Source organism: Dromaius novaehollandiae, chromosome 9, assembly GCF_036370855.1.
Source record: "Dromaius novaehollandiae isolate bDroNov1 chromosome 9, bDroNov1.hap1, whole genome shotgun sequence".
Lineage (NCBI taxonomy): Eukaryota > Metazoa > Chordata > Aves > Casuariiformes > Dromaiidae > Dromaius > Dromaius novaehollandiae.
Window position 1 is genome coordinate 1076849 of NC_088106.1, and position 14209 is coordinate 1091057.

The 14209-nt window shown below is 44.0% G+C and overlaps 1 protein-coding gene across 4 annotated transcripts in view; it reads left to right on the top strand.

Annotated features, from left to right (window-relative positions):
* Positions 1–6487, top strand: part of TSC22D2 (TSC22 domain family member 2) — a 32514-nt gene extending 26027 nt beyond the window's left edge. For 2 of the 4 annotated variants that reach the window (XM_064516449.1, XM_064516448.1), the window contains exons 3-4: positions 3608–3659; positions 4793–4917. In XM_064516449.1, coding sequence (XP_064372519.1) covers positions 3608–3637 — 30 coding nt within the window. In that variant the 3' untranslated portion in view covers positions 3638–3659; positions 4793–4917. Of the gene's footprint in view, positions 1–3607; positions 3660–4792 lie in introns of all 4 variants that reach the window. The other 2 variants (XM_026110050.2, XM_026110051.2) reach the window with 1 other exon arrangement.
* Positions 6488–14209: the final 7722 nt, after the last annotated feature.

The window sequence follows — 14209 nt, forward strand, 5'->3', positions numbered from 1 at the left end:
AGCTCTCCTGGAAAGACGACAGGTATGTCTGGAGACATTAACGATGAAAACACTTAAGAGCACAACGGCGCGTGCTTATTGAATCTGCTGTTGAAATAGATCTTAATGGTCTTAATGTCCACAAACGTGAGGAAATGTTGATGGTTACATTTTCATCCAACTGTTGAAGAAGCTCACAGTAAGAAACTAACTTTTCTGTCTAATCCACTCATCCTCAGTTTTTCTCATTAGTTGCTCATTTCATTCACTTTCCAGTTCTGTCAACAATGTCCCTCAAGTTTTGGAGTAGTCTATAGTAAGTAAGCTTTCATGAGCCACAAAACTGTCCTCTACAAAGAACACTTGCTCGACCACTGTGCAATACCACTGTTGTCAGTAACTGTAAGCGTTGGTGTATGTTGTATTAACATGCCTGCCAAGCACTCGTTTAACTACTATGGCTTGTTGATGATACCGAAACATCTTTACTAGGATCTCTTACCGTATGTTTGAAGTACCATGTCTGGAAAGCTTTTGCAGCAGTGAAGCCGGAATTATACTAAATGTATTAACAAGGTACTGCATTGTATAAAGTGATTACTGTGTATTAAGTATGAAATGCATCAGAAATATGACCTGCACTTAGACTTACTAGTTCTCTTCCCGTTTTCTTAATCTGTATGTATATGGTTGTCCAAAACACTTTATAAGGCTGTTTGAAACAAAAAATGCAGCATTGTTCCTGAGTTGCAGGTATATAGGAGAAATATACCTAATACACAACACAAATAATTCCAAGGTGCAAGCTTTAAGTATTTGTTAAAATACTTGTTTCCAAAAAAAAAAAAGCATATGTGATTGTGAGCTTTAGCTAAGCAGTCTTATTAGCAGTCAAAGCCTATTTTTTTTCCCCTTGATCTCAAAGTAAACAGGGGGAAAAATTACATTTTAAGCCATTGAGATTTTTGAAACACTTAAAATGAGGATTTCTCAGACTAAATATGGTTTTACTTGTCTGGTGCATAAGGTGGATGCTGTTTTCACCACCTGTCTCTGGAAATGGGTGACCGCACTTAGTACTATCTTGTCACTCGCCCTTACTGACCGTAACCCTTCCTTCTGCTCGATGTGCTTCAGAGTGGTCTTTGCACACCGATATAATCTCCTTTTGGTCAGACCTGTTCAGGTTACTTTGATATCATCATGGTTTTTTTTGTTGTTCTTAGGAGTGTGTGTGTGTGGGGGGGGGGGGGTTGTTTTTTTTTTTAATGTAACTTTGTTTTTAACATAATGATGGATACTGGGATTTGTATCGAAAGCAATTCTGTAATCTTGGGTCCTCTGACAGTATCTTTAGCTGTCATGAGCCTAAGGACAACAAGAATATTGGGATGAATACAAGCAGTGCACAAACGCTGTCATGACTTTCAGCAAGGCTTAGCAGTATCACTCCAGGTATAAAAGGTGGATGGAAGAGTGACAGCTCTTTGGTTGCGTTCAAATCACTTGTGCGGGGGGGACTGTTCCCGTATCTATAACTGAATACTGCATGCATTTAAACGGGTGAGAATTTGGAGCACAAGACGCAGCATGAGAAAGGTCTCTCGCACCACGTGGGTGTTAGTATATCAGGTGACGAAAGGGGAAGACTGCCTTCTTCCACTTCAGACTTTTTCCTGGAACTCATTAAATGCCTTAACGTTGAGCAGTGTAGCTGAATTTTCCTTTTTTCAAAAAAAAAAAAAAGAAAAATCACACCATAAAATTACTGAAACATGAATGTTGACTAATCTCAAATTTAACTAGAAAAGTATTGGCGAAAGGTATATAATTATGCCGTAAGCTAGTTCCTATGTGAAGGCAGATCCCACCCCAAAACATGCTGTTTGCCTTTATTTTTGCTCCTCTTGCCTTTCTCTTTAAAGGCCGCTCACTAGAGTGCTGTTAACGAGAGCCCGCATCAGCGGCGTGGCGGTTCGAGGTCTTCGGTGACTCTTGAGCACACAGGCGCTTCTCATAGCTTCAGAAATTTCTCTTTTGCTCTTAATGTGTTTTGGGTTGGTGTACTTACGCTTGGTCATGAATTATAAACGTGTTTTATTCTGAGGAGGCTTTCCGTAAATATGACTTAAAAGAAGATAATGAGACCCTGGAATGATTTTCTCTTGAAATGGGTGTTCAGCATTTTAGATGAGAAAGTAATTGCCTCTACTTCTAAGCTGAACTAAGCTTCTCAATCTCAAAAGCTGATTCACTCTACTTGTAAATGCAGTTTTGGTGCCTCATGAGTGTGGGTGGTTGGTTTTCTTTGTTGGTTTTGGGGGTTTTTTTGGAGACTTGGTAAAATGAATTTGTCTAAATAGTGGCATATTCTTTTAATAATGGACTTCTGTTTATATAACTGGTACTTCTGAGCCTGTTGCCAAAGCTCTTAATTTTAAAAACTCTTGTAGTTTTTAACATGTAGTTTTTGTAGTTTTTAACATTTAGTTTTCATGTCTTATGTATTAAAAAAGGCAAAATTCCAAATATGACTTCAAACCTTTCATTTCTTCCCATATGTTAATTTTTTCTTTTAAACACATAGCTGCATACTACTGATAGCAACTTCCCTCTCCGGAGGAGCGTTATCAGCAGTTATCGCTCGCGGGCCTGGCGAGCAGTCCCGGGACTGCAGTCAGCCGCGGAGCCGTGCAGCCAAAGGGGACCGCTGGGACCTAGCGTTGGCGGGCAGACACGCGGAGCAAGGGATGGGCGGAAGGTATTTCTGTGGATGCTGCGGCGTCGCGGCCGTGCTCATCCGCCCCGCAGCTCCTCTCCCGGCAGAGCCCCCAAGTCCCGACTCGAGAACCGCGAACGACTGACTCGCTTCTGTTCTGTGCCTGGAAAAACAGACCAAGAACACTAAGACCCGGATTGCCGTAACTTCCGAGTTAAAGACGTAGTTCAACATCATTTCCCACAGTATATAGCTGTTTTCTTATACTGATGACTGCTAGGATGTTTTGACAGAACCTTCTGTGTTAGTACATCTTTGGGAAAAAGACTGTCCCGTAGCTGTAACCAACCTACTACTGTTTGTTTTGGTTTTTTTACGATTGGTAAACATTGACCCAGTTAAAATGCACTGAACTCAAATAAGTGTGCTTGTGGAAATCCAGAACTGTGAATGTCTCTCGTTCTTCTGCTGACTATTGCCACTCGGTTGCAAAACTGTAAATACACTGCAGAGCCAGTAATTTTTTTCTTAGTGGAAAGTGATCTTCCAGAAAAACCAGAGAATAAATATTACGACAGATATATTCTGTGAATCCATGTCTTCCCAAGTGAAGAAACCTGAGAAATGAGGCAAGGAATCAAAGCAGTTTGGCTTACTCTTTATTCTGATGCACTTTTCTGGCTGTGCGTGTCATGAGCATCGTCAGAGGAACGATGAACTGTAGGAGCCAGGTGCTCTTACTGTACCAGGCAGTACGGGGCAGGGGTTCAGGTGATTCACGTACTGAATTCTTACATCCGAAGCTTTAGCCTTTCAGTGAAAGTATGTTTTAGGATTCTTACACGTCAGTGCACAGTTTTAATCAAATGATTCAGTAATGCTCATTAAGTTTTCTCCTTTTTTTTACAGTGCGTCTGGTGCAAGTGTTGTTGCCATTGACAACAAAATAGAACAGGCAATGGTAAGTAGCAGTTTGGTAAGTTTGTTATTCCTGATAGGATGAACAGTTGTCACTGAGCATAACTTTCCAGCTGTATTGTCTTTCTGCAAGTCTGTAATATCCCTTCAATCAGATCAGACTGACACCGTTATTTGGAGAGGGGGGAGAAAAAAGAGACTTTTTTCATCAACTATGGGATGACCGCAAACCAGGATTGTTTTTACATTTATTCTAAAGAGCTTCTCAGTTACACTGTTGGCCTAGAAGATCTCTTAAATAGGTTGTGCTACAAATTGCTGCAAACAAGCTGATTGAACTTAAAGGGGTGCTGAAAATACATAGCACACTTAAATCTCTCCGATAAAATTCATTGCTGATATATCTTAATTGTCACTTAGGCTGTGCTGTCCTTTACATTTTGTTCAGCTTCAGTTATGTCTGTTAGATCTCATTTCTGATGATTTAGAGGCTTTCTTATTTCTTGGTTTTCATATGGCTTAGTGCTTGGGGTTCTGTAACGCAGCACCCTGTCCTCGGCTCAGAACTTGAGAGCTGATACTTCCCTTCCAAGCAGCTGGACCGTAATTCTGGGTCTCTGTCCTCAGCACAGCTGAGGCGACTTGCCGTCTCTGTGAGGCCTTGTCACAGTTTGTGTGCTGTAATCCGACCTACCCAGAATCTCAGCGCAGAAAGATTAATTTAAGCAGTTAACAGAGGCTCCTGAGGCCCCAACATAGGATACTGCCTAAAAGTCATTTTTGTCTTAATTTTCTGTTGGGCTGTAAATACAGGCAATATAACAAAAAAGGCCTTTAAAAAGCTCTGCATCCATTCGGGTTACTTTGATATCATTGTTTTTCTTTTCTCTTTTGCTTCGGGGGAAAAATACTCTATTTTAATAAATACAGAAGTACTTAAGTTGCGAGAACTTGGCTAGTGTTGAATGCTGGAAACAAAGCTTTCTGAAATGAAGGACATCAATAGTGAGTTAAAGAGCTAGGGTATTGGCTCTGAAGGCTAATTTATTCATAAGTGCTTTAGTTTTCCAGCCTTACCGTTTACTTCAGGGAAAACAGTGAAATAGTGAGTTCTGGGGTTGGAGTGGCATGAAACCGTTCTTTCATTTGGTGTAACTATTAACTTGTTCTTCACAGGATCTAGTAAAAAGCCATTTGATGTATGCAGTAAGAGAAGAAGTGGAAGTCCTGAAGGAACAAATAAAAGAATTAGTTGAAAGAAACTCTTTACTTGAACGAGAAAATGCACTGTTAAAATCTCTTTCAAACAGTGATCAGTTATCCCAGCTCTCAACCCAACAGGCCAATCCTGGTAGCACTTCGCAGGCGCAAGCAGTGATAGCACAGCCTCCGCAGCCAACGCAACCTCCGCAGCAGCCGAATGTCTCCTCAGCATAGAGCTTTTCTGCCTCATTTAAAAAAACGAAACAAAACCTGAGAGCAGTCTGTCCTTGTGTGCCACTGGTGTTCCTTCCACTCTATATGAAAGCAAGTAGCCGTGCTTCTGTCGTGTGTTTGGCCTTTTCAGTATTAGACAATCATCCGCGAGAGCTTTCCCCGCTGGCGTGCCGCGCGGTGCGGTGGGTGTCCGTGCGTCGGCCGCGCGCGGGGGGACGGTGGCAGGAGCGAGTAGTGCAGAGAGCGCGTTCGCTTGGTGCGCAGGAGCCGGGTCTGTAAGAGCTTCGGTGGCTCCCCGGGGTTCCCGTTACCCGAGGATTACTTTGAGCCTTGCTATCTCCTAAGAAGTAACAATTCATCTTAAGAGCCACTGTTCTTTCGATATAAGAAACATTTGCCTACATTAGTTTCATTTATTTGTTTTATTTATTACAGGGCTGCTATTTTCATAATGTACATGAACAATGTCACAGAACTTTTTTAATTTTTTTAATAAATGTATGTATCAGTAAAATGATAGACGGGATTGCGTTTAATAGATAAAATGTTTAGGCAATAATTGAACAAAAGAATCCTGGCATATTTCTAACACTAATGGCAATTTACCTTTGGTATTTATTTACGGTAGTAAAGATCCAGCTTGAATGTAAATTTTGTATAGAGTGTAAGTATGAAGACCATAGTGCATCTGTACAGGTAGTCACCAGTTATTGTGATATAATAAATAATTGATGGGCTATTTTGATGAAGAAAACTTTGCTCATTTCTGTTTCTACTTTCTAATAGAGAGAAATTGCCATGATTCCTCTGCTTTTTGACATTTCGTATAATTTTTTTTTTTTTTGGGTGGGAATAAAAAGCTGTGAAATTGTTCAACCTACTTTGTAACCAAAGAAGCAAAGCTGTGTAATTGAGTTTTTTTTATTTTATAATGCACATTCTTTATGTATTTTTATTTAGTGTTTTCTCATTCACAACTTTCTTTGCTGTCTAGCATGATCTGCATGACCTATAATCTTTGAACCACTTTCGTACCTCATGTTTTTATCCAGCACTCTTATTGTAATATGTAATAGTCTGTGAACAATGTCAAATAAAAAAGAAAGAACAGCTGGTGTTGGTGGAGTTGAGCTAGTGTGCTATGCACTAGTTGTTTAAAAAAAAAAATGAAGTGAGCCATCTTTTGTTCATTTAAAATGGTGTTTTGAATTTCGTATGCAGAAAACGTTTTGTTACATTGCAAATTTTAATGTATTTAATAAATGCAACATGCAGATTAAGTGCAGTGTATACTGAGTATTTAAATTAAAATGTACATTTCATAAATACAGTTTCAAGAGACCATCATTTGTGTAAACTAACGCAGTGTGTCAAATCGATGTATAAATATATATTTTAACACGTTTTCTGAAATTAAATTGCAGTTTTGTTGAATTTTTTGGCTCTAGATGTGTTTAAAATGCAGCTAAATCCTATGACACATCTTTTTCATTACAAAATGGAAAAAGGTAACTTTAGTGAGCCAGTAATAGCATGTAGTCATTATCTTGATACTCAGAGCTGATGCATGATTTAATGTAAACGGGGCAGGAGAAGCCTTTTGCCCTCGGGGGTGCTGAGTGCCTCCACCAGAACCCCTGTACAGAAGGAAAGGGTGACGGTGCCTCCCGGCTCCGGGCACGACGGGGACTGAGCGCTGCTGGCTGGGAGGAGCGTGTTCACGCTCAGGATGGCGATGCCGGCGCAGGGCCGGGGGCCTTCTGGGGTGGTGCTTCACCCGCCAAGTGCCCCAGCCCCAGCGGGGTGGGCGACGGGGTCGGCCGGGCTGCGGGAATCGTAGAAGGCTTCACACGCACTGTTCAGTAAACGTAGATTTCCTGAACTGATGATATTTAACCAGTGAAACTTGGTTGCCAGTGGTGTTGCAGATACATTGACCAGCAGTCCCTAAAAGACTGTCCTGTATGGCTGATACCTGCATCCTCCAGTAATGCTGATAAGCGTAACTGCCTTTCTTGCAGCACACTTCTTCCTTCCACACTGTGAAAAGCGTAGTTCTGATGCATACACAAAGCCTGTCTGATTTTATTGATTTGTTTTTGTAGTGATACAGATGAATTAAAATTTGGCTGGGCACTGGGGTTTTGAAACTGTTTGGTCTCTTCATCTTCTTAAGCCAAGAATTTACTTTGGAGAAGCATCTGTGCAGATTGACCTGCACAGCACACCTTCCCGAAGAGCAGCTGTGGGCACGAATCAAAGTCGTCATTCCGGTGCGATACCCTGCGGTTCGCTTGGGAGCCTGTACCTGTTCTGTCAGGTTCCTGTGGAGGTTTGCTCTGGTACCCCAGCGCTGTATATGTCTAACCCCTGGCCCTTTTCTTATTTGTTAGGTAAGAAGAATGTTTTTTAGAAAAAAACAAACTGGAAACTGTAAATTTTGATGTCTTTGGATATCAAGGAAGCATCGTCGTCCAGTGTTCCAGCAGCTACAGAGCATCGCACCTTTCTGGTAAGCATCAGTTCCCAGCTCAGTTCACATAAGTAGCATACGTATATATGTATAGATATATAGTACTCGTAAGTAAAATGCTAAGTGATCGTCATTTCAGTTGTGGATTGTTGCTCTTGGCCTGCTATAAGCATGCGTGTATACTGCTGTAAAGCCTTCGGTGGAACAAGAGCTTTGTGTACAAACGAGAACAAACAAAATATTGCAGTAGCTAAACTTACTGAAAACAAAAGTGTAAATAATAGCTCACTGGCTCTGTGTTAAGGGTATAGATGTATTGAGAGTCTGTCTTATTAGAATAGCTGGTAAACTAAGAAAAAATGGACAAATGTGGGGACTTCTGGAGGTAAAAGTCCTCCTTCATGTGAGCAGTTAATTAAGACTTTTCCAGAGGCAACAGTGTAATCGTAAATCCCTTCCATTCCTAAGGAATATGAGTAGTAGGCTGAAGCAATCCTTTACCTAAGTTGCTACTGTTGTGATAGTAGTATAGAAGTATAAATAGTATAAACAGATAGTAGATAAAAGTATAAAATCAAGACTAGGAAGAGAGGAGAGTCCTAAGCACCGCCGATTCCAGTGGAATTGGCGTCATCAGTCTCTCTCCCTCGTGTGTTGTAATTGCAAACGTGTGGCTGTCTTCATGCAGCTCCATTACCCAGATATGATTAGATCCACTTAAATACAGGTGTTGTGGAGATGTTTTCTCTCTTTGAAAGGAAAAACAGTATTTAGCAAAACTGCAGAAAATAGGCGATGAAGCAAAGATTAAACATCCCGTGAAGAATCCTTTGCTTTGCTCTGCCCCGTCATCTTTTCTTTTCGTTTTCTCCTAGTGTTAAGCCGTATTGAGTTACAAGTGTTAACACTTGCTGTGCTGAGAAAAACACTACGAAGTGGCAGGACTGAGCTCAGAAGATGGTCTCGTTTGCGCTGTCTTTCTGTAAGAGGCGGAGGTGCTGCTGGGGACGGGGCTGAGGAATAGCAGCACGGCAGCGTGGAAAGATCCTCTTGGTGTTTTTAAATGTTCGATGTCAGAGACTTAGCAAGAACAAACTTCTTGTTGACAAGCTGCTTGCGTTGCTGCCAGGCTGTACTGGCTGCTGCCCCGTGCAGCTCTCCGTGTCGGCTCGCTTCCCGCTGCCCTAACGCCGTTCCGGGTTGTTTCTGCACGGGGCAGCACCGCAGTTGATCGACTCCCAGCAGCATTAGCATCGCGCGATGCCGGGGGCGAAGCAAAGCGCGTGGCGGGAGCCGGGCCGGCACCGCGGAGGCGGCAGCGCTGGGCTCGCTGCCCTGGTGGCTCTCGGGGCTCTTTCAGGCGCGATTGCGCTTAGGGGGCTGCGCGCAAGCGTGAGCTCTCAGGTGGGATGATGTCCCTCCGGCGGGAAACGGTAATGTTGTCTATTCCTGGAACATATCCGTCTTTGAAGTTATTACATAGCTTCAGCATAACGAATAGAGAAATAATTCAGCTTCTGGTCTTGCAGGGCTTCGAAGCTGCGTTGACCCTATCTGTGAGGGCGGCGAGGGCCAGGCTGAACGCAGAGCTGCTGCTCGCCAGGTCTCCCGGGCCAGGGAGCAGGAGCACGCCGCAGAAGCGGGAGGATACCGACTTAAAATAAAAAAGCATTTAACGCAGCCTCAAGTGAACTTTGGGACTGGCTGGCGCAGGATATTGCTGAGGCAGATGGTGTGCTCAAACTGAGGTTAGACAAATGCTTGGCCTCCCGGCCGGCGAGCGGGGCCGCCCCGACGCCCCACTTCTGGGGGGGCCGCGAGGAGCAGGAGGGGAGGGAACTGGGCCAGGCGGCTTGGCTCAGCGCTGCCGATGGCATCTCCCGTTGGGGCTGCTGGAGGCAGGATGTTGGGGTAGATGGACCGTTTATCTGACTAGCAGAGAGCCTGTCTGGTTCCCTTAAAGAGAGTTGCTGTTCAATAACAGATTCAAAACATTTTGTGGTCTAAGGTAAGATTTCAGTGGAGCAACGATCTAGCAAATCAGCCCCTTGAATTTTAGTTTGAGCAAGTTTCATTGCATTTTTATTAAGATGTCACTAAAAAGCAAGTCACTTGAATCACTGAGAAGTGAGATGTGGCAGTTCCGAGTTCCAGTATCTAGTACAGCTATTTTTCCTTTTTTATTTTATTTTTTTCCCTTCTCATCAATGTGTAAGGGGGTTTATTTCAGCTCACCCCATGTGATACGCTGATTTTGTGATGCACAGTCGCTTTTCTCTTTTCGTGCAGCCTGTATCCATGTCAATATGCCCACGAGTCCTCTCGTCCCTCTCTGAGGCGCGTTGCAGCAGTACCGCCCCGGTAGGTCCCCGGCCCGTTGCCCCCCTGCAGCATCCCGGCAGTCTCGGTGTTGCCTTTGGGCTGAAGGCGAGAAACCATCAGACTCGCTGTGGAAAGGGGGAAGGCAGCGCTGTTTAGTAAGAGGTCAAACGGAAAAGCAACACTGTGAAAAACAGTAGAATTAACATTTAATGTAGTTTGCTGCTTTGTCAGTACTTGCATCTTATATGAGGGGAGAAAAGAAAAAAAAGCCTTCTGGGATGCCTGGCCCCCACGAGGGCTTGGGGCGCCTGCGCTGGTTTGCTGTTGCAGGTGGCCGGGAAGGAAAAAAAGTGCAGAAAACACCTCAAATCGGCAAGGCACGAGGCCCTTTTCTGCGTGCCCTGAGCCGGAGGCAATGTGATGCTGAAGAGCGAATGCAAAACCCACCGGTGACACTGCTGCAGTCACTGCGATGAGCCGACTGTCACCACGCTCCAAATCCCGTGGCAATGGTAAGCTAGAAAATCCTTGGCAGGAGAGGAGGGACCACTTGCCTTATGAAGCAAAGCATATGCCGATCCCAACACATTTTACTGACGCGTAGTCCCACAGCCAGCTCTGAGACTGCTTCACAGGCGAGAAAAGACAAGCGGCTGCAATAAAAGAGAGCTGCAGCTGGTTAATTACATCGCCTTAAAGGAACAGTAAGTTCAGCCCTATTAAAGATACTGACGGCATCTGCAGATTGTGCTTTACTAGGATATTGTTTTACTAGGCTAATGAATAGAGACCTAGATGATAACAGTAACTAGCGAACATTATACAAAAAAAAAAAGAAAAAAAAAGAAAAAAGATCCTTTATCAGCTGTTGCAAATGAGACTCATTTCCTTCTCATGAGCAGAAGTAAAGCCAGGTATCACTATTTGAGGTTTTTAAAAAGAAACAAGCCTGACACTTCATGGCATTTGTACAGAGTTGGAGACTCGCAGCACGGCTGGGGTTGGAAGGCACCTCTGGAGACCATCTGCTCACGCAGGGTCACCTGGAGCAGGTTGCTCAGGGCCGTGTCCGGTCGGATTTTAATTATCTGCAAAGATGGAGACGCCACAGCCCCTCTGGGCAACTCGTTTGGTCAGTTTTGGGGATTGGGGTAAGGCTGGCCAGATGGTGCCTCAGATCCTCCTCCTTGCCTTTCTTGCAGCTAGGCGTGACGTTTGCTTTCTTCCAGTCCTCAGGAACCTGCTTCATGAGTGCATCCCATCAGGCCCATGGACTCGTGTACGTCCAGTTTGTGCAGATGTTCCCTGACTGAGCCTCCTCCTCCTCCTCCATGAGTAAGTCTTGCTTCTAGAGCTACTGCAGTAGTCAGTAAACCTCAGCTGCTACTTACAAGAGGCCAGAGGAACAGAGCGGGTGGTTATACGCTTTCTTTCCGAATTGCGCAGTATCAGCTGTTGTGGGAGCTTTGTCATCCACTGGTTGAAGGAAATCACCAGCGGTTCCACCTGCTTGAAGCAAGTAATTTCCCTGGAAGTGGGCTGCGCCTCACCTGGGGTGTCTGCAGCTGCCCACCTGCACCTGCCTCCTCAGCGCTAGCACTGCGCAGTGCAGTTCCTAGAGATATCCTGCTCCTCTCAAACCAAGAGATTGCTGAGCCCTGGTGTTGCCTTCTGTTCTCTCAATGAAAGGTGATATTCTCCTGGCTCATGGAGCAGAAGCCCTTGTTATAGGAACTATGGAAATATCCTTGTGAGCGGAGTCTCCTTGGGGGTTTCTCCCGGTCTGAGACGATTGCTGGGTATAGACAAAGCAGAGGTTCCTAGCACATTTCTTACAGGATTTGATTTATTCCTCTTCTAACTGTACTTTCCTGATGCTTAGTAACATGTTACCTGCAAAATGACCTCACTCTTCCTCATTTTATGCAGTGTTTTCAGTTTGTTGTAAGACACGCTGTTAGCTATGGAGAGCACTCATCCCTTGCGTAGATTGATTCTGCTCTTGGCTGCAACTACTTTTCCATCATTTTTTAATGCAGAACACTCCTAGAATCCTCCGGTTTAAATCTAATAGCATTTTTAAAGTGGGACAATATGCCAGAATGTAATTATTTGATAAATGTCATCATCAGGCTTGGAAATGCATCTGTCAGACACGGATTGTTGTTCACGCTGTAACTACAACAAAGCGCAGGGTCGCTGCACATCTCTGTTTACACGTGACGAGCAACATGCTGCCGTTCTGCCGTATCCGGAGATGTTAATGGGGGAAAAGCATGCCTCAGCTACTAAATAGGCAAAGCATCAAAAAAACGTCAGCATAGCCCGTATTTACACTAAAGTAACCCAAGTTTTCTAGAAGATTCTTCTTTAACCCAACTGCACTGTAAAATGCTGAGAACTGCTAGGCCACCAAAACCCCCTCTGAAGCTGTGCAAAGTGCTGTTTCCACTGTGCTGTGAGCGTAAAAGCTCCTCGCAGGGGTAAGAACCAGCCAGACCCCCCGGGGCCGCTGCCGCTTCCCGAGGAAACGGAGAGCAGCAACGCGCATCAGCCACCATCCACCCAACGTCCCTCCTTGGGGGCAGCAGTGCCACTGCTCGGGAGCGCGTGACCAGGCACCGCGGCGCGGGCGCAGACCCCGCGACAGCTGGGCAGGCGCCTACTGCGAAGAGGCTCCGCTAATGAAGAGGGAAGAAGCTAACGAAGCGGTACTCACTTTGAAGTGGCCCAGTTTTAAAACCCAGTAAAGCACCGTTTCCACCAACTTCAAAAGTAGCACGACTCGCATTTGAAAAGAACTTTATTTAAAATAAGCGATTATACATACTTCACCTCCCCCACCACTTACAAAATATGAATTTCCAAGAATAAGGAATGCATGTTAAGCTTCACGGCTAGATTTTGGGGCACACTCTTGGCTGTGCTGGCTTATGCCAGTTCCAATGAATTCAAATGGGAAGAGGACTAGTACCAGCAAAAGATCTGCTCCTTCACAGTTTACAGACATTTAATTAATCTCTCTAGAGATTTTTCTTCTAATATTTCTAATGTAACCAGATTTGAAATTTGTCATCTTCCACCAAGAAACCTGAAAAAAGAAATTTTCCTTTAGCAACTGCATACAACAGCAGACCAATTCAAGACTGCCTCTAGTTACTGCAACAGACAGCAAGGGACCATCGCAAAGCCTAGGCCATCAGCGATAAAATAGGATTGATAGCAGCATTTTCCATTTTGATTTTTAAGTTATGTCCTTATATAGGTGTAAGGAGGGCTGTTTTCAGAATTACTAAGAAGGAACTGTGATCATCCATCAGGGAAGTAGCTAAGTACTGGATCCATCGCTAGATGAAAGAGAGCCGAAAGCAGGATTAACCTTAAGTAGGATTAGGCTATATATTGCAAGACATACCATAAACTGCAGATGTTGCACACAGGAGCAGAAGAGTTGGTAGGAGGGGCAGGGAATCTGCAGGAAACATCCCCATACAATATTTAAAATTGAAAACTATGACTTGTTTGAAAGTTGCTCAAGAAGTATTTACAGCACAGTGACAGCCTGCTGCCAGGAGACGTTCGGCATGTCAGTGGCAGCTCTTGCCCTAGCTGCTGAACAGTTTGTGAAACTTTAGCATCAGGTTATGTCAGAAACAGCTGTTGCTTGGTCATGCTGGTGTCTAATTAAGTAACACCCACTAAAGCTATACAAACAAGCACTTTGTATTTATTAGGACAGCTTTGCAAGAGGTATAGGATAAAGTTTTCAGTCATGATAAGCATTCGAGTGCCAACGCATGGCCACATGCTGCAGTAAGACTAGGCTACATATACAGAGATGATGATCTACTCAGATAAGCAACAGAAAGCTGCACAGCCCGACTGCTTCATTATGAGCATGCTTTAAATTTGTACTCCAGCTACTATAAAAATCCTAGCTTCCAACTTTAAATAAAACCATATCCAGCTATACAGAGGCTTAAACAGATCTTAAGACTGGTGTTTACAACAGATGTCAATTATTCCTAAGTATCTACATTGCATACAGTTTAACATATCTACATAAAACATGAACGTTTGCTTTACTGAATAAGTAGGTCCACGATTGTAGATCAACAATAGAATTTTATTGCTTTATACATGTGGTGCTGTTCAAGGCACTGTGGCATGGACTAGAAAACTCGGAATGACTCGTGAAGGGACCTGGAATGACACATGGCCAATGCGGAACATTGTTCTCGAGCAACCGTTATAATGGATTAAGATTGATCAGGGTATCGACCACGGGGGAGAAGAAAGAAGAGTTCATTGCAACGCTCAGGAGGACGCAGACGTCTCGCTGCGCGACGAGCTCCTTCACA